General features: G+C 43.4%; 1 protein-coding gene across 3 annotated transcripts in view; it reads right to left on the reverse strand.

Annotated features, from left to right (window-relative positions):
- LOC130476204 (protein prune homolog 2-like) overlaps positions 1-19885 on the reverse strand; it is a 55467-nt gene that overhangs the window by 11318 nt on the left and 24264 nt on the right. For 2 of the 3 annotated variants that reach the window (XM_056848094.1, XM_056848092.1), the window contains exons 2-5: positions 16557-16636; positions 14573-14794; positions 3252-3428; positions 755-857 (exon numbers count right to left, since the gene is read on the reverse strand). In XM_056848094.1, coding sequence (XP_056704072.1) covers positions 755-857; positions 3252-3428; positions 14573-14794; positions 16557-16636 — 582 coding nt within the window. The remainder of the gene's footprint in view (positions 1-754; positions 858-3251; positions 3429-14572; positions 14795-16556; positions 16637-19885) is intronic. The other variant, XM_056848093.1, reaches the window with a different exon arrangement.

Genomic DNA, 19885 nt, shown 5'->3' on the forward strand with positions numbered 1-19885 from the left:
GTGGTTCCTCCCATCCTTTAATACTGGAAAGATATTGGAAGAAGCCACAGGGAAGCAGTTCTCATGCTGCCACCAGTAAATATGAATAAAACCCAGTTTGCTCATTTTCAAATAGTGTTATTGAAAATTATTTAACTGGAATTAATGGGGCAAAATATAATGTACATTGGTCATCTCCAGAGTAACACACAGTCTGAATCCTTGAGAGAATTGGGTGCTCTTGTAAATCCTGTTCTGGTACCCACTGTGATAATCTTGTTGTAGATTCAAACTACATGGAGAAACCTTGGAGAACAGTCACAAAGTAGGATGTGATCCAGTATGGTTTAATAGTCAGAGTGTTGGACTAGGACTGGGAACAACTCTGTTCATGCTGCCATGAAGCTCATTATGTGACCCTGGGTGAGTTACTCTCTCCCTAACTAACCTGTTTCCCAGGTGATGATAAAATGGGAGTGGGGTCAGGGGAGAAAACTATGTATTTGACCCAGAACTCCCTCGAGGAAAGTTGGAATAAAAATACATAGGTAGAACCTAACCAACAGGCCCTGTTTTTCGCCATATGTTCAAAATGAATTATTACCTTCACCAAGCTGGATTAAATATCAGAGAAATACATTCCTGAGGCATTTAGATCAACCTCTCTCCCCACTTTAAAGCTCTCAACTTATCTCTCAATTAAAGTATGGTTATCTATCTGTACACAGTTTCAGGTAAATGTGACTTTGCCACATTGTTCACTCCCATCACTCACAGGAAAAGGTTTTCCATGACATGGTTGTAATCAGCTCGGTTGCTGTCTGGTAGAAAACACGCAGCAAACACAATGATGGCATTTAGACCATCGCCATAGTATCCTGTGGATCAAACAAAAATGCATTTGTGTCTCTCAGAAGATTCTTAAGCGGGCAAACTAGAACAGAACCTGGCAGCCAGACATATGTTGCATACAATGTTAAGAGGCAGCAGGGAGTGTATCCCCAGAATGTCACACTTAGATCACATATACTCCAAAATATCACAAAGTAGGGAGGAAAAAGAACAATATTTTGAGGGCATGATGGGAAAAACTAAAAGCTGTTTACTTATTGGATAGAAAACGAAGAGTAGAAATTGCAGATTTGGGGCTCTACAACATAATTTTTTCTCCCTCCCTCTTTCTCTGTACTAAACATCTTGATACAGAGTTCTAGAGCAGGGGTCGGCAAACTCATTAGTCAAAAGAGCCAAATATCAACAGTACAACGATTGAGATTTCTTTTGAGAGCCAAATTTCTTAAACTTAAACTATATAGGTAGGTACACTGTTTATTAACTTAATAAACTTTAATTAAAGTTTTAAGTCTTAATTAAACTATAGGTACACTGAATAAAACTTGATATCATACTTAATAGTTATCTTATTTATTGATAAAAATTAAATTGTAAGTCCCTGCCATTTTCCCCTCCCCGTCCGGAGTCCTCATCTGGAGGCCTGGTCTACCGCCATAAAAGCCTATTGGTAGACCTGACCTCCGGCTGAGTCCCATTGGGAGGCCAGGTCTACCCATTGGTTTTCTTGGCAGTAGACCTGGCCTCCGGAGGCCCATAGAAGCCAATTGGTAGACCTGGCCTCTGACGGGGGACTTCCCCCTCCTCGGAGTCCAGGTCTACCGCCAAGAAAGCCAGTGGGTAGACATGGCCTCCCAATAGGACTCAGCCGGAGGCCAGGTCTACCAAAGGAAGCCCGCACCGCCCAACAGTTGAGCGGGCGCAAGAGCAGGGGCTCCGAACCAAGTTTGGAGAGCCGCACTCAACGGGCCAAAGAGCCGCTTGCGGCTCTGGAGCCGCAGTTTTGAGACCCCTGTTCTAGAGAATGCAACAGCACAGCGCTTTGTGACAGTCTGGTTGCTCCTTAAGAAAAGAGTGTGAACACTCCTGTTTTGTTAATTCTGTTTTCTTAATTGTGCTAAATTATCATAGCTCTTGATAAATCTTTTTTTAGACTGAAAGAAAAGCCATACAATCTTTGTCTCTTTTTGAGTGGAGAACTGCAAACAAACTGTTGTCTTAAACTCTAAACTTAGTATGTGTAAACTAAGTATGTGTCCAAGGTTTCCTTTGTACTCAATGACAAAGCAGTCTGACCAAAAAGAGCAAATAATTCTGAGTATCTCATAATGTCCCCCTCTGATCTAAGGCAATTCTGTAGCCGAAGCTTTCCAACTTTGCCATAGTGAGCTTCCTCAGTTAGAAGAAGAAGCCATCAGGCCTTTCTGTCTAAAAACCTCCAATCCAGAAAACTCTTTTATCAACACCACCTAGTTGGCTGCATTTTGGATTGAGCAAAAACAGAAATGTCATTGATAAAGAGCTGGTCTTAATTGTGGAAGCTATGGATTCATACTCTTTTGTTATGCCCACCCTAGTTCTAAGCAGCATCAAATGAATAACAATGGGCCTGTTCACTTACAATATCCAAAACATTGTTCCAGGATTATATAAAGCTGCTGCCAGGCTAACATAGAAGTGTGTGCCATTTATGTGAACCAGTTCAGGCACGTGAAGAAACAACTGCTGTCATTTCTACTTTGTGCAACCACTCCAATTCCCACTTTTTTCAAATCACTTCTATTGTGAGAATCACAACAGCTACCACTCACTTGAAGTCACCAATTCACACATCTTGCACTTCTGCATAACAACAACCTCAGCTGGCATCTACACATGAACCAGCCTTAGCCTCGGTTTGGCACATGTCGAACAGAAATATTAGAACCTTCACAAGATAATTGTGAGATCACATATGCCATACAAGCAAGACATACTGCAAATTAAAAAGGCATTTGAAGCTTTCCTCCACTTAAGTTGGAGGAAGCCTGGAGGAAAGCTTCCGACTTTCCTGAATGGAGTGGTAGGGCACATGCCAGGATATATTTATTTCTTTTAAACTATGCCTTTCCTTTGGAACTAAGCATCCCTGGTTTGAAAAATGGGATCTTTCATAAATAGAACAAAGGTGATTAATGAATCATAGAACAGACTACTTCATATAGTAAACACATTACTGAAATACCCTAGAGAACAAACTTTGCATCAGCATGTGGAACACACAGCCTTTTAGATCTATGCCTGTTCCCTCTAAAAAGAAGCCCGTTCTAAAGTTGGCTCCTTGAGTAGAGAATTATTTATAGAAAGTATATTTCATCAGTTTTGAAATTGTGTTTTTTTGTTCCATTCCATTTTAAAAATCGATGTAGATTTTTCCCTACCTCCATGAGAAATGACCTTTTTATAAGGTTCTATGGCTTTCATATCAATCCTTTGTTCCTGTTCTCCGATGACAACTGTTCTCCATAACCTGTTGTCTTCTCGTTCTTCATCAGCAGTGTATTCTGGGATAGATTCTGATTCCTCTTGGAAAACATCATTAACAGCTGGCTGCTCTTCTGGAAGAATAAAGTCACAGTATCACTATCTTTTCAGTGTTAACTGTTGCTGGTCTTTGATCGTAAATAATCTTGACTATCTTTTCAGAAGACTCAACATCACCGATGTATGTTTTCAGTTATAAAACTGTGTCCAATATTCTCAAATTATCCTATCCTGAATTGAGATCAGAATATGACTCTGTAAACAGTCAGATCTACACCCCACTCTTTTAACTATAATATACTACTATAGTATACTATTAAACTAGTATATTATTATTATACAAATAGTATAATAGTCATAAACTCCTGACAAAGGCTAAAGCAGAAAGAGCCAAAGCAGGATTACAGCTGAACATCAAGAATACAAAACTAATGACTACAGTGACATTACACAACTTTCAAATTGACAATGAAGAAACTGCAATGGTTAAAGATTTGCTATTCCTCAGCTCAATCATCAACCAAAAAGAAGACTGAAACCAAGAAATCAGAAGAAGATTTAGACTGGGAAGGGTAGCCATGAAGGAATTAGAAAAGATCCTTTGGTGTAAGGTTGTGTTACTGGTAGATGAAGATCTACCAAGATGAAGATCATGCACACTGTAGTATTCTCCCTTACTATGTATGGGTGTGAAAGTTGGACAAAAAGAAAGCTGACAGGAAGAAATTTTATTTATTTGAAATGTGGTTTTGGAGGAGATACCATGGACAAATGAGAAGCTTTTAGATCAAATCAAGCCTGAACTCTCCCTAGAACCTAAAAGGACAAAACTGAGGTGATTGAACATTGGTCACATTATGAGAAGACAAGAGTCACCGGAAAAGAAAATAATACAAGGAAATGTTGAAGGCAGTAGGAAAAGAGGAAGGTCCAACATGGGATGGATTAACACAGCCAAGGAAGCCACGGCCTTCTGTGAACAAGACTGTTAATGATATGACGTTTTGGTAGGGTTTCCAACCTCCAGGTATTAGCTGGAGATCTCCTGCTATTACAACTGATCTCCAGCCAATAGAGATCAGTTCACCTAGAGAAAACGGCCGCTTTGACAATTGGACTATGGAATTGAAGTCCCTCCCCAAACCCTGCCCTCCTCAGGCCCTCCCCTCAAAATCTCCCACTGGTGGCGAAGAGGGACCTAGCAACTCTATGTTTTGGAGGTCATTAATTCATAGGGTCTCCATAAGTTGGAAGCAACTTGACGGCGCATACCACACACACATAATAATATACATTGGCAAGTACGCACTGATTAATATTTTGCAGATATAAAAAGGATAATAGAGGAAGTCTCTAGACAGCTGGTCAGAGCAGCTGTTGAACTGCAAGGAATGTATGCTTTTCATGTCAACATAAGGGTGTGTAGCTGACAGTGTGTTCCTACCACTTTTCTGCAGCTACCACTTTGGCACTGTGTTTCTCTTTTGTGCAGTATGTAAATGTTTTTAACTCTTGGGAGATATGTGCAAGTGTATACTGACAACATTGTGCACATACACACTGCATAGCTGTGTCACAGCAAGTGTGTATCCATCATTTTTTTAAATGTGAAATATATCGTTATGGTATGTGCTACACAGTGAAAGAAATAAATTTTTGATGGAAAGTGGTTCAGTGTGACAACAAAGTTGCAAAACAGTAATACACTATACTTCTTTGTTTCCCCACTCCTACACATGAAGCCAGTTGGGTGACCTTGGGCTAGTCACACTCTCTCAGCCCCACCTACCTCATAGGGTGTCTGTTGTGGGGAGGGAAAGGTCATTGTAAGCCTGTTTGATTCTTCCTTAAGTGGTAGAGAAAGCTGGCATATAAAAACCAGCTCTTCTTCTGATTATATTTAGATGGCAGTTTCTGATAGCCTTAGTGGGGAGATATCTCTTTGAAAGTGCATATAAAATGCATATATCAGCACTTAGAATCAGTGAAGCTCCTTTTAATATAATTCTAACACATTTTATATATTGCAATTTTTAAGACTACCCTTGAAAAAGAGCCAGTTCAGTCAAACCACATTGGGAACATCAGCATATATCACCCATGCTAATTAAAAATGTGGATTGCTTTGTATCAATTTTTATCACAGCTGCTGTTGACCACACCTGGCTTGTGCGCTTCTCTGAGACATCTGTTTGGTCAACGTAAATAGACAGAACGCTGAGTCAGGAAGACTTTTGATTGGAGCTAGAATGGCTATTTTTATATTATATCAAGTAACTCTTATACTTAGCTAATGAATATGGAAATTTGTTTAAGTTGCATTTGAAATATCATAACAGGGGGACTTTTTTCTACTGGAATATGCCATATTAGCAGTTCAACTTTTCTTTATTAATTTGCAGTATTTCTCTTTCAAATACAGGCACTTCATAGTCTTAAAATATTAACTGATTTAAACTTGAATGGCTGTTTTAAAATGTAGAGAGAAATCCTAAAGAGGTTTATTCAGAAATAAGGCCAATTTTATTCAATGGGGCTTGCTCCCAGGAAAGTGTTCTTAGGACCATAGCCAGAGTATAGCCAACAAAACAGAGTTTCATTTACCTGTAACTGTTTTTCATCTCGTGGATCTTCTATGCAGTAACACGTTGGGACTGTGCAGGCGCAGGCCAGTCACGGATAAGATTTGTCAGCTTCTAGCAAAATCGAAAGTGAGATTGTTCCCCCTCCCCTCGGGGCATGCAGCCTTCCCGCCCAGCGGTCACATGACCCAGGGGAAGGGAGCACTCTCCCCTCCAGTTCTCCAACCTGCCGCCACGGAACCAATAACCACATGATTGCAGAGAGGTCCCACAGCGGGGAAGGAGGGAGGGATGTGTTACTGCATAGAAGATCCACCAGATGAACAACAGTTACAGGTAAGTGAAACTCTGTTTTCATCTGAGTGGCTTCTATGCAGTCCCACATTGGGAGAGTAGCAAGCTCGGTTCCCTGGATGGTGGGTGTGGGACAGTCACCGAACCCATGACTGCAAGTCTCACTACTGCCTCTCTAGAAGAATCCACGTCGACTGCACAGTGCTTCACAACGTCGCCGCTCAACAGATGTCTCAGAGGTCAATTTTAGACGAATAGGTGACGGAGGCAGCATAAGCCCTTGTGGAGTGCACCTTGATCATGTCTGGACAATCCACATGTGCTCTCTCATAAGACAGTCTAATGGTTGAGGCAATCCACCCAGACAGGGTCTGCTGGGAAGCTCAGTGCCCCCTATGGCGGTCACTACAGCAATAACATATTGATGTTTTCCCTGCAAACAAGGTTCTTTGTAATAGAGCCCCCTCCTTATTGGAAGAAGGGGTCGGCAATGACACGGGTAAGAAGAGACCTTGTGTGGGAAAGAAAGCTTGGGTGTCAACACCACTTGATCAGGTTGAAACTTAGTAAACAGTGAGGAACGGCAAGAGCCGCTAAATCTCTGACACGACTGGCTGCGGTGATTGTGACCAGACAGGCAGTCTCAAGGATAGCAAAGATACCAGTGGCCAAAGGCTCAACGGTGTTTTGTGAGTTGGGACAACATGAGGGGAAAGCCCCACTGAGAAACAGGTGGAGATACCCGGGGATAGAGGTTGATTATGTCCCCGTACAAAAAACCTCTGTGAGTCTGGGAGAGAAAAAACACAGAAAGAGAGTCCAACTCAGTGTGAAGGGCCGAACAGTAGTTGAGGGAGTGGACAGTCCAGCATCGTTAAATATACAAGGTAGTCAAAAATTGACGACAGGAGAGAAGCAGCTGTGGACAAACCATTGTCAGCAGCCCACAGGGAAAAACGTTTCCGCTCGGCATCAAGAAAAATGTCTCGTGGACAACTAGATGGGGTCCAGCGACATCTGAGCCACCCCATCTGACCATAGATTACGTAGAATTCTCCATGCTGTCAGCTTGATTCTGGAAGGAATGTGAGAAATATCTTGGGGAGCGACAGTACTTTCTTAAGTCAGGAACATTTGAATAGTGAACTGAGATCTCCTGGGCCGGATGGTTGACATCTGAGATGTCAGGGAGGGAATATATATTAACACCTTAGCCAGACGGATCAAATCGACATATAATCTCACATCACCCCGAGGGAGATGCGATTTAGTATCCCCTGCAATGTCCCCAGGTGAGGGTTGTGGGGTGCGGAATTCCGAGTCAGAGACTTGAGTAGCCGTCACATTGGACTCAGAGTGGACCATATCCTTTAATGTAGAAGGAGACCTTGGTAGGGAGAATCTCCAGGGGGAGTTTTTGCTATGATGGGTCCCTCTATGCCACCTGGACCCAGAGTAAAATGTCAACAAATGACGAACTGGATTGGTAAGGCCTTAGGTGCCGAGACCGTAGGTGCCGAGACTGTAGGCTCAGAGAACGTAGGCATCGAGAGCCTAGGCGCCGAGACCGTAGGTGCCGAGACCATAGGCGCCGAGACCATAGGCGCCGAGACCATAGGCATCGAGAGCCTAGGTGCCGAGAGCGTAGGCATCGAGAGCCTAGGCGCCAAGACAATAGGCATCGAGAGCATAGGCGCCGAGAGTATAGGCATCGAGAGCCTGGACGCCGAGCACGTAGGGGTCGAGAACGTAGGAGCCGAGACCGTAAGGGTCGAGAGCGTAGGCGCCACGACCATAGGCACCGCGACCGTAGGCGTCGAGAGCCTAGGCGCCGAGAGCGTAGGCGCCGAGAATATAGGCGTCGAGAGCCTAAGCGCCGAGAGCGTAGGCATCAAGATGACGGGGACGTCTGAATCAGCGCCAACACCTCCGCCAGCAGGCTGGGAGGATTTGGCGTAATGACACCGACAGCGACCCTTGGGCCCGGTGACGGCAAAGGCGCATAGCTGTACAGTTGCGTCAGGAACTGCATGCGGAACCGCCGGTTACCCTGGGATCCGCCCTGAATTATAACAGAGGGCTATACCAGGGAATCACAAGGAGGCGAGTCCTCCAGAACAATCGGTGGAGTCAGGTGATTCAAGAAGACGTCAACGACCGCTGACGAACGGCACCGAGGTGATGACGACCCCGATTGGCACCAAGGAGACTTTGAGGAAGACCGACCCTGAGGCGCTCTGTACCAAGGGAAGTTTGACGCCCGAAGGCATTGAGGCCCTCACTGACAGAGTTGAATGGCACTCTGTGCCGAGGGAAGATCAACACCCGAAGGCATCGAGGCCCTCACTACCGAGGAGGTCAAAGGCGCTCTGCGCCAAGGGAAGTTCGACGCCCGAAGGCATCGAGGCCCTCAATGCCAAGGAGGTCGAAGGCGCTCTGCCCGAGGGAAGTTCGATGTTGAATGATGTCGAGGCCCGCACTGCTGAGGAGAGTTCGACTGATGGCATCGAGGCGACTTTTACGGAGATTGACGACGGTCTGAAGGAGCCGGGGCAAGGGACTTGGCCAGTAGAATGATCGACTTGGACGTCTTAATGACCGAAGGGAGGATTTAGCATGCTTAGATGTACGTCTAGCGTTCAGCCGAGCGTCCTGAGGAGAGGTTTCTTCTCGGGCTCTGCAGAAGTCTGTCCTGCAGGGCCAAGCCTTTTTACAAGTGCCTTCTCCGGCTTCCAGACGAAGAGTTCCAGGCAATCACTACAAGCCTTCAATGCTCTGAGGGTGGAATGAATGTGCCGTTCCCTCAGGCAAAGGAGGCAAATCTTGTGGCAAAAAGTCTTCGCATTTTGGTGCCACAAGAATGACATTGATTGAAAAGCGGAGCCTTCTTAGACTCCACTCAGTAATAACAATAAAAGAGAAGCTATAGACACGTTCTCTCTCCGTGGCGACAGAAAGAGAACTGGAGGGGAGAGTGCTCCCTCCCCCTGGGTCATGTGACTGCTGGGCGGGAAGGCTGCATGCCCCGAGGGGAGGGGGAGCACTCTCACTTTCGATTTTGCTAGAAGCTGACAAATCTTATCCGTGGCTGGCCTGCGCCTGCGCAGTTCCAATGTGGGGCTGCATAGAAGCCACTCAGATGAACTGTTATTCATTTGCTAATTATACCATGTTCAGCTTATAGCCACTAAAGACAGAGTGAACGATTCACTGCCTTTCATATTCTGTTAAGACTATATTGTACCCTTCTGTAAATGTACCAAACACACTGAATACACAAAATGTGGGCTATGATCCAATGAAACACTTAAGCACATGTTTGGCTTCAAACAGGGAAACACTGGTATTTTGCAGGGATAATGTAAACTAGGGCAGAGATTAATAGGAAAAAATCAATGAAGAGTTAAATATTACTAAGGAAACAGTTAAAATGATATAAATTATGCCTTTGCTCTTTGGCTTCTGTAGAAAAAAGCAGAGTGAAATCTCCTTTGAGTAAGTCTGGTGGTCCTGTTTGAAGTCAACATCTTTGTGGATCCTGCAATTATGGGCAGTTATATAAATGTTTGCCTGGGTCAGTGTCATCCAGCCCAGTGTGTTGGATGTATCCGTTCCAGGACAGTTCTATGTATGATTCCCTGTGCTAGATACCTGCCAAAATAGGAAGTGTTAGGGTCACACTCGATGAGGTGAAGACCACAGATTTACATTCATCTTTAAAAGGTAGACTACAGCTACACAGAGCCCCAGTTTGGATCAGGGACAATACACAAGAAGAGGGTTTCACTCTTCTACCTCCCACAAAGCCTTGCTTGTTATGCCAAATAGAAGGGTCTCCTTTTATTGGGGGGAAATTAGCTAGGAAACTGGTAGAGCTTTGTGAGAGGTTGGCATGGGGGTCTTTAAACTTATTTTTATGTGGATGAGCACATCAGTGGAAAAGATTCCCAATAAAGAAGCTTTTATAAATTTTAAGGGTTTTATTACAAATGATCAAATTTGTATACACATTCACATGAAAACACACAAATCCCAATACATACAGAACTAGGAAAATAAAGGTAGGAGGGGGTGGACACAAGAATTAGACGTTCCCAGGGAGCAAGGTCCAGATAGAGGCAGCTGCATGGAGCAAGTAACGACCAGTGTTTCTTGCAAGGAAACAGAAGGAAGTCTGTACACGCAAGTACAGGGCTCACATTTTTGGATCCAAGGAAAAATGCTAGCAAATTGCCATGGCGAACAGGGATATATTTATACCCTAAAGAGGGGCTGAAAGTATGGTTTCACTGCACCTGGCAATGTCATTGTTTGTTTGCTATATTTATACCACAAGTTTCAGTAACAGTTGCCTCCCAATGTGGCTCACAATAATTCAAATTCAACACATATGTATAATATGTTGAGGATACATTGTCATTGCCAGTTGTCAAAAGGTCTGATTGCTCTTGATGAGTTTAGGAGTTGGAGGGAGAAAAGAAACAGGAGGTGAAGTAGATCAGAAATAATGCCTAGGTACTTTTGGCTAAGTACCCGTGAGTATTGGCTATAGATTTTCAGATGAAAGTGAGGTCTGGGAAACTATCTGCCAGGGTGAGTCAGAGGGCTCGGCTAGCAATTTGATGAGTTTATTTGTGTCCATCCCAGTTCTCTGAACGGAGTTCTGGCTCTGATGAGATTATGGAGGTGTGCCTTATCTGCTGCAGGAGAGAGCTAAACTAATGCTGAAGAAGTCTGTCTTTTGTCCTTTTGTTTCCACAGTACACCAGATGTCCTCCCAAGGAGAAACAGGCAAACAAGCCTGAACTTGCCCAGTTGGCTCAGTAGCTTGGCACACAAGATGGATGCCAGGAGACCCTTTTTGTCTCTGTCTATACAGCAGTGTTCCATCCCTGCACACTTGCTCCAGTCCTGAACACCTTACCTGATGTAGCAGGTTAGCCTAGAGCTGTCAGGATGCCACAACATTGCTAAAAGAAATGCCAACCTATTTATCCTTTAAAGGGAAAAAAGGGAAAACATATTGAAAGAATTGAAATCTACTATCTTTGCTTTGCCTATTCTGCCCTCTGTCTCCTGAAACTTTAATTATTTTACTCTCAGTATGTATACTGCAGATTTCCAGACCAAAACTCCTAAGAGAGAAGCATTTGATCCAAAGGGAGATGCATTCTATCCAAAGAACTCTCAAAGGAAAAGCTTAGAAAGCTTCACCTTCTTTTGCCTGGTCTGTCATCAGCTGCCAACAAACATACACACATCCATGAATCCTCAACATATTATACATAGGTGTTGAATTTGAATTATTGTGAGCCACATTGGGAGGCAACTGTTGCTGAAACTTGTGGTATAAATATAGCAAACAAACAAATCTGCTCACAATGGGAGTCAGTGGAGCAAACTGCATTCCTGGGGTGAACCAAGAACACAGACATAGGGCAGGACTGTTTTGCTGTACAAGTCAACAAGAAGCACATCTCAGTTAAACATGAGCTAGCAAACAATTTTTTTCTAATGGAAAGCATGTCATGACCAGATCAGTCTGTAAACTAAAGTATTCTTAAACTAGTTAATTGTTTATCTAAGATATTTATCAATTTCTACCAATAAAATATTTCTAAAGTGGCCAGTTGATGTGTGAAGAAGCCTTTTGAGGTATTAAAAGCATTGATCTCAGAACTGACATGAAATGTTATTTTACTAATATTTGTAGAAAATATAAGATATTTATGATGATGAAATTAATGTAAAACTTTGTTAAATCCTAAAACAGACTTTTGTAAACAGAATAAAACTAACAAACTTGACATCATCATCTTTCCTACAGTCAAAGCTCTGCTGCTTTCCACATTATTCTATGAGTTCTATCTTTAGCTCCATGATGCTTTTAATGAATGCTATTTAACATCTACATAAAATGCCTGGGAGAAATCATCTGGGGATTTCGAGTGAATTGTTACCAATATGCAGATGCCACCCAGCTCTGTTTTTCCTTAAGAACTAAGCCAGCTGGCTCTGTGGAATTCCTGAATAGGTGCCTGGCAAAGGTAATAGGATGGATGAGGGCCAATAAACTGAAGCTGAATACAGACAAAACTTAGATGCTGTTGGTCAATCAAGAAGCCTTCAGAGGCAGCCTGTCCTAGAGGGAGTTGCATCCCCATGAAGGAGAAGGTTTGTAACTTAGAGGTGCTACTGGATCCTGGCCTACAAGTTTCAGGCTCAAGTCTCCCCCAAAGCATGATCAGTAATGACCATTTTTCGAGAGAAAAAAATTATCTGGCCACATGATCCTTGCTCGGAACACATCCAGGTTCGATTGTTGTAAGGTGCTCTACATGGGTTGCCTTTGAAAATTGTCCAGAAACTTCAATTGGTCCAAAATGTGGCAGCCATGCAATTGTCAGGGGTTGCTTACAGCAACTGTGTTACCCCCATGTTGAAATGTTTGTACTGGATACCTGTCTTGGAGAACAATTCAAAGTGCTAGTTCCTACTTTTAAGATCCCAAATAGCTTGGGGCCAGGGTACCTGATGGGACGATTCCCTCCTATGCTGTTGGGCCACCTATATGCCCTAGGCCTTACTTGACACCCACTGGAGAGGTGTGCAGGAATGGAGTGAAGCACAAGAGCAGGCACTGCTGTGCTGCCAGGGACAAAATGGAAGTCACTTGGCACGCATATTGGGATAGCTCTAAACAGGCTGACAGGGTAAAATCAGGCATGCCTTTCTGGCTCCCCCCAGGCCAATGCCAGGTGAAAACCCCACAATAGGGAAGATATTACCTCTTTTGCATTTGTGTTCACACTCTCCTTGCCATAGGTATGCTAATCACACTGGAATTTGGAAACAATCAAACTCTCTTCAGACTCCCTGAATTTCCTCCCTCTAGGCTGGATGGCCAGGTAATTTCATCAGAATTGGAAGTCAACAGCCCCATGACTCACCCTCTGTCCTTCCTGGGAACAGGTCCCAGAATATCTTTCTCCATCTAAAAATCTATGGCAGATACTTAACCATACTTAATCATAACCACTAGGGTATTATCTCACACCTTCCCTTGCCTCCTGTCTTTTCTTACTCAAATGACTAATCCAATCCCGAAGCAATCAGCCTTTGTCCACTCTAGATGACCACCATTGCCAGTGAAGTCACCCTGCTCCAGGGCAGAAATTTGGTATAAATATTGTCCCATTTGCTATGGTTCCTTGCAGTTTGTTTTGGATCCAAATGCTGTGCCCCATACAATTGCTGTGCGCTTTTTCTCAGCAAGAGAAGCTGGCTGTTGATCACTCTATGCAGCTGCTACCCCAGAAGTTGTCCTTCTCCTCTGACAGGTAGATATAACTCCCCTCTATCCCTTTTGCATATAAACCTGGGGTGTGTGTATTCTCATATTGACCTTTGTGTGTGATCGTACCTTTTTTAAACCCCTTCAACAAAAATACTTTCTTTTGATACAAACGTTTCTTTATTGAGAGCTTTTCCACTGACCTGCTCATTCCTCGTAGACATTGGTAAAAGATCCAGTGTAAAACCTCTCATAGTGCTTTAGGTGTCTCCGTTGCTAAATTCCCCCACTCAAACTAGGAGACCCCCTCTAATTCCCTTAACAATGCTATCTAACTCACCAGTTAAAATATCTCTCTCAAGCCCTGCTCTCTTTGTCCCTGCTGTCTGAGGTCAGGCAGGTAACAGCTAGAGGCAGGGCATTTTCTGTGGTAGCACCCGGCCTTTGGAATGGTAGAGAGCCAGTGTGGTGTAGTGGTTATGAGTGGCAGATCCTAATCTGGAGAACTGGGTTTGATTCTCCACTCTTCGACATGAATCCTTCCAGGTGACCTTGGGCTAGACACAGTTCTCTCAGCTCTCAGCCCCATCTACCTCACAAGGTGCCTGTTGTGGGGAGTGGGGAGGTATGGTAATTGTAAGCATCTTTGAGACTCCTGATGGTAGAGAAAATCTCCTCCTCCTTCTTGAGGCTCATCAGGCATCCTTTAGGCAGCAGGCCAAAACATGACTTTTTACCCAGGCTGTTAATTAATTATGGGTTTCGCCTTAGTAGCTTTTAAAAATGGCCTACTTCTAGTCTGAGGTCTGTTTTGTGGATAGTTCATGCCCAATATGCAGCTTTTAATGGTTGTTGTTTCATATTGTTATTTTAATTATAACATGCCTCAAGCAGGACTCTGAAGAAGCAGCATAAAATATTATGAAGGAAGGAGGCTGAATACAGAACTGATGGCTGGACCCTTCAATAGAAACCTGCTTTTTCAAACACAAACCCTCAATAAAAAATATATGGGAAATATACTTCATTACTTCATGTGTTCTTTTACCTTCTCCAAGTAATTCATTACCATGTGCAGCATATTCAAAAGATTCTGCTTCATCTGGTGTGTCAAGATCATCTACATTGATATCAATTTCATCTGGGGTGTCCAGGTTATCGTCAGAAAGGACAGATCCTTCACTCTGGTCCAATGAGAGGTTGATATTTGGAGCTGTGAGCTTTATTCTTCTAGGATGGGATCCATCAAGATCTAGAGAATTAGGAGGTTCTAAATAAGTGAGAAGATAAAAAAAAATCTCCGTTTTAAATAAACAAAACTAAAAGCAAACATAAAATTTAAAAACTAGCAAGCAGTATGCTAAAAGAAAATAAAAACTTCAGTTAGAACAAGGTAATAGGGCTCTTGCATACTATAAAAGTATGAGGGAACAGGGACGATGTTCGTTCTTTTAACAATGATGGTACCAGCTGAACATTCCTAGGGAAGAGTTGCTTGATTGCAATGGCCTCCTGATTTGAATAATCTCCCACTCTTAGCCCTACTTTATGGGGGAAGAGTCAATGAATGGGTGCCTACATAATTGTGTATTTGTGTCATATATGGCATTGCCAAGGAATCTTTTCCAAGGCCAGTCCTGACAGCTTAGACCTATAAACACACAACACACACATAGTAAGAGATAGACGACTCTCTTAAGCTGATTTTCTTAAGAGACCCTTTAAACTATGACTCTCGGGAGTATCCAATACTCTCTTAATTAGTTACTGTGTGGCAGCACAATAATGGGACGACCGCCTCCTCGTGGCCCCGCCGGTAACAGGGCTTATACCCTGGCCAAGTGTCTTCCCTGCTGCCCCACCCTCCAATACTATTGGAGGTGGAGTCGCATTGCGTTGCGTTCTCCCGGATTCCCCTACTCCCTGGGGAGCCACAGTTGGAGTTGCATTGCGTTGCGCACTCCCGGATTCCCCTACTCCCTGGGGATCCACACTCTTTGTCCTTCGGGAACTGAGTGAAACACTACCGGACTGGACCAAACACCGATATGGACAAACTTACCTTGACATGACTACCTTGACTGCGACTACCTGACATGACAACCAACTCCTAGATAACATCACGGTGGGATCTCGTAATGATTACAACATCATGTGTTACGCATTGCCATTTGTCGTGCACATGATTCATGACGCTGTTCACAAATTGACGATTGGTCCTAAAACAGTGGACGAGCCATGGGAGATTGACCACCTCCAATAACTCGAAATAAGACTCCTGCGTGAGTTTTCCTAATAGCAAAGTCAACTCAGGAGCACTCTGTCACTCCTGAATTGATGTATCACCCCAAAGGGGACAAGGAGATTCCCCTTGCAGGGCAAAAAAAACCACAAACCCCTTCTCAAATGAAGAAGTTCTTCTGGGTGCTGGTTCAGAAGAGGGGGTACTAGGATCCATTGGATATTCAGCTATTTGCTGATCACTTATGAGGACAGAGCTCCATGCTATGAGGACATGGAAACTCCTGATGGTAAAAATACCTGCCTTTTCCTGGAATATTGGCATGCCCATCTAGAAGCCAGGGTAGCTGCCATATAAGCTTATCCAAGATACCAATTATGTGTGGAGTTGGGGTGAAGAATGGGATCTAACATGGAAGGGCTTCTTTTCTAAGTACTGTATTTTAGGGAGAAATTTGAACTGCTTTGTTTTGACTGTTGCATCTTAATTGGGAAGCAAACCCCATGCAGGCTACAGACAAATTTAGCAAGAAAGTGCAGAGTAGGTAATTATCACATGAGCTCAGTATATTCACAGCCTGATAACACCAAAGCACTGGAAAAAGTGGATGGTGTGCTTGAAATGATCATTTGTCAAGAAAACCATAGAATTTACTAAATAAAGGAAAGTTAACACTTTTTCTTCTAACGCTGCAATAATATCATAGCAATACAAAAACATGCTTCTCAATGAATAATTAAATGCTTAAGAAAAGAGAGAAGATCAAAAAGATAATTAAAGGCTGTCTTACCAGGTTTCATCTCTGTATTGCTGGAGTCTAGCATAGCCTCATTAAAGGGGATATTCATTTCCACATCCTTTTGTACCAATCTGAAGCATAAGAAAAACAACCATCTTAAACAGGGCCATGTGGTTTAAGCCATCACAAACCCACCTATACCTTTTTCATTGGAGAATAACAGAGACATTTGGAGAGAAGCAAAATTTCCTGAGTTTCAAGGTTAATTCATCCATGATACAGAATTAAGTACTATTTGAAAAATCTGAGCTGCAAGGAGAATTCAGATACCCTCAGAATTAGTATTAGAGTATGAAATTGGATATATCCCAAATTAGTCTTGTGTGAAGATTCTTCAGACAGCTAAGGGAAAATAAAGAACTCTGCACTGAACTCCAGGATGGACTCTGGCAGGAAAGCAAGCAGGAACTGCACAGCTTTGTTTCAGTTTCACAGAAGGAAACTTGACCTAAAGAAGGACACATCTTTTATTTCCCTTGCCAGTTTTCTTCTCCCTAAATTTGGCAATATAGCTTGGAGAAAGCACTTATATCTTTTAATTCAGCAATGACTGCTGATAACAAGGAAACATAGAATCACAGAATTGGAAGGGACCAGAATGGGTCATCTAGTCCAACTCATTGGGCAATGGAGGAAATTCACAACTACCTCCACACACACCCCACACTCCCAGTGACCCCCTACTCCATGCCCAGAAGATGGCAAAAAAAACCTCCAGGATCCCTGGTCAATCTGGCCTGGAGGAAAATTGCTTCCTGACCCCAATGTGGCGATCAGCACTACCCTGGGCATGCAAGAAAGGGCCACTAGAGCCAAACACTCATGCAAACCTTCCTGCCCTCCCTCTCATGATCTGTCTAAGGTTATAGAATCAGCATTGCTGACAGATGGCCACCTAGCCTCTGCTTAAAAACCTCCAGGGAAGGAGAGCCAACCACCTCCCAAGGAAGCCTATTCCATTGAGGAAATGCTCTAACTGTTAGAAAGTACTCTAAGTGAGGTCTAACCACAGCAGAGTAAAGTGATACCATCACTTCGTGTGATCTGGACACTATACTTCTGTTGATACAGCCCAAGATCACATTTGCCTTTTTAGCTACCGCATCACACTGCTGACTCATGTTCAGTATTTGGTCTACTAAATCCCCTAGATCCTTTTCACACACACTACTGCTCAGACAAGTCTCTCCCATCCTATAATTATGCATTTGATTTTTTCCTACCTAAATGCGGAACTTTACATTTATCTCTGTTGAAATGCATTTTATTAGTTTTAGCCCAAATCTCCAGCCTGTCAAGTTTATCCTGTAATCTGGCTCTGTCTTCTATCATATTTGCTACCCCTCCCACCTTAGTATCGTCTGCAAATTTAATAAGCATCTCCTCTAGGGTTGTGCATATCGATATAAACCCAAAATTAGCCGCTTCAGCAATATTTGGGTTTTGCATAGACTGAATACCAAAACCTGGGAATTTGCCTGGGAATTTGCCTGAAGAGTTGGACTTCCAACAGATATCCAGGTAATTAAAATCTCCCATGACCACCATGTCCAGTCTCTTTGAGAATTTTGTAATCTGGTCTAGGAGTGTCTCCCCCAAGTATTCTGCCTGGTTTGGTGGTCAATAGCAGACCCCCACCATAATATCATGATTATTTCTTACTCCTTTTATTTTTACCCATAGACTCTTGACTGAACTACCATGCTCAGATTCATGTACTTCTTCACAAGTGTACACATCTTTGACATACAATGCTACTCCTCCTCCCTTATCTGTCTATCCCTTCTAAACAAGTTGTACACCTCAATCTTAATATTCCAATCATGAGTGATATCCCACCAAGTTTCAGTAATGCCTGTTAGGTCAAAAAACCCTTCCTGTATTAGGGCTTCAAGTTCTTCCTGCTTGTTTCCCGTACTCTGCGCATTAGTGTACAGACATTGGAATCCATGGTTTATGGGCCCCGAGGTTTTCATTTTTAAACTTACCTGCAAGTTAATGTTTCCTCGCACACATGGCACTCCCCTCAAACCATTATTGTTCCTATCTCGTTATTGTCATCATGCTAGGCTTTACGTTCTTGTCTTGCTCTCCCATAGGATTTAGTTTAAAGCCCTCCTTATCAGGTTGGCAAGGCTCTCACCAAAAATATTTTCTCCTACCCTCGTGAGGCGGAAACCCTCTCCCGATAGAAGAGCTTCTTCTCGAAAGCATAAGCCATGGTCCCAAAATCCAAATTTTTCTTGACGACACCATCTACGCAACCAGTCATTAATTTATAGTATTCTTTTTTCCCTTACTAAGCCACAACCTTCGACAGGAAGAAATGACGAAAAAACAACCTGCGCCCCCAGGTCCTTCACCTTCTTACCCAGAGCCGCATAGTCTCTTTTAATATGTTCTGGGCTGTGTCAGGCAATATCATTTGTTCCCACATGAATGAGCAAGAAAGGGTAATAATCTGTGGGCTTGATAAGTCTTCCTAACCTTTCTGTCACATCCTTAATGCATGCACCTGGTATGCAGCAGACCTCTCAAGACGACAAGTCCGGTCAGCAAACCTTAGGCTCTACCCCTCTCAGTAGGGAATACCCAATTACTAGAACACGCCTCTTCCTAAATTGGGGAGCAAAAGATCAAGTCTTCTCATGCGCAGGAGCCAAAGAAATTTCTTTCAAGTTTTGAGGGGGGGAGGATAGCCCTTATTCCAGTGGTCCAGAACCAGTATATGGGGATTTCCTGGAACCGATTGCTGAGCAACAGAGGATTAGAATGACTCCTGGTTTTCCGGCTCCTGTGGGTCACATTCTTCCATGCACCCTCATCCTGTGTTGCTTGCACCTCCATTTGTTGAGATTCATTACTCTTTTCCTCCTGTTGCCCCCTAAAGAGTGCTTCATGTGTTCTGTCCATGAACACTTCACCCTCCTTTATAAAATGGAATGTGGACAAGTGTGCCTCAAGTCCCTGTATCGTCTCCCCCAGCAGGACTACCAACTTATACTTGCTGCAAGTGTAATTATTGTTACCCTCAGGTAAGAATACAAACATGGCACAGACCTTGCATATTACTGCCTCAGCTCCCTCACTAGCCACACTGCTGTGATCCATTGCTGAAGTTGTTCAGTGACTTTCCTGAACTTCCTTGATAGCTCCCCTGACTAACTTCCTCTCAAGACTTCCTGCTTGAGAAGCAAAAACACTCAACAGATATAAAATGTAGAAAAATGTGCAGGGCCCCCAGGCCAGATCCCCAGGCTAAGAGCCGCAGGGCAAGAGCCTCTGGTAAGAGGAGCTTACTTAAATACTCCCAGACCCCC

The sequence above is a fragment of the Euleptes europaea genome, chromosome 4 (genome assembly GCF_029931775.1).
Source record: "Euleptes europaea isolate rEulEur1 chromosome 4, rEulEur1.hap1, whole genome shotgun sequence".
NCBI lineage: Eukaryota > Metazoa > Chordata > Lepidosauria > Squamata > Sphaerodactylidae > Euleptes > Euleptes europaea.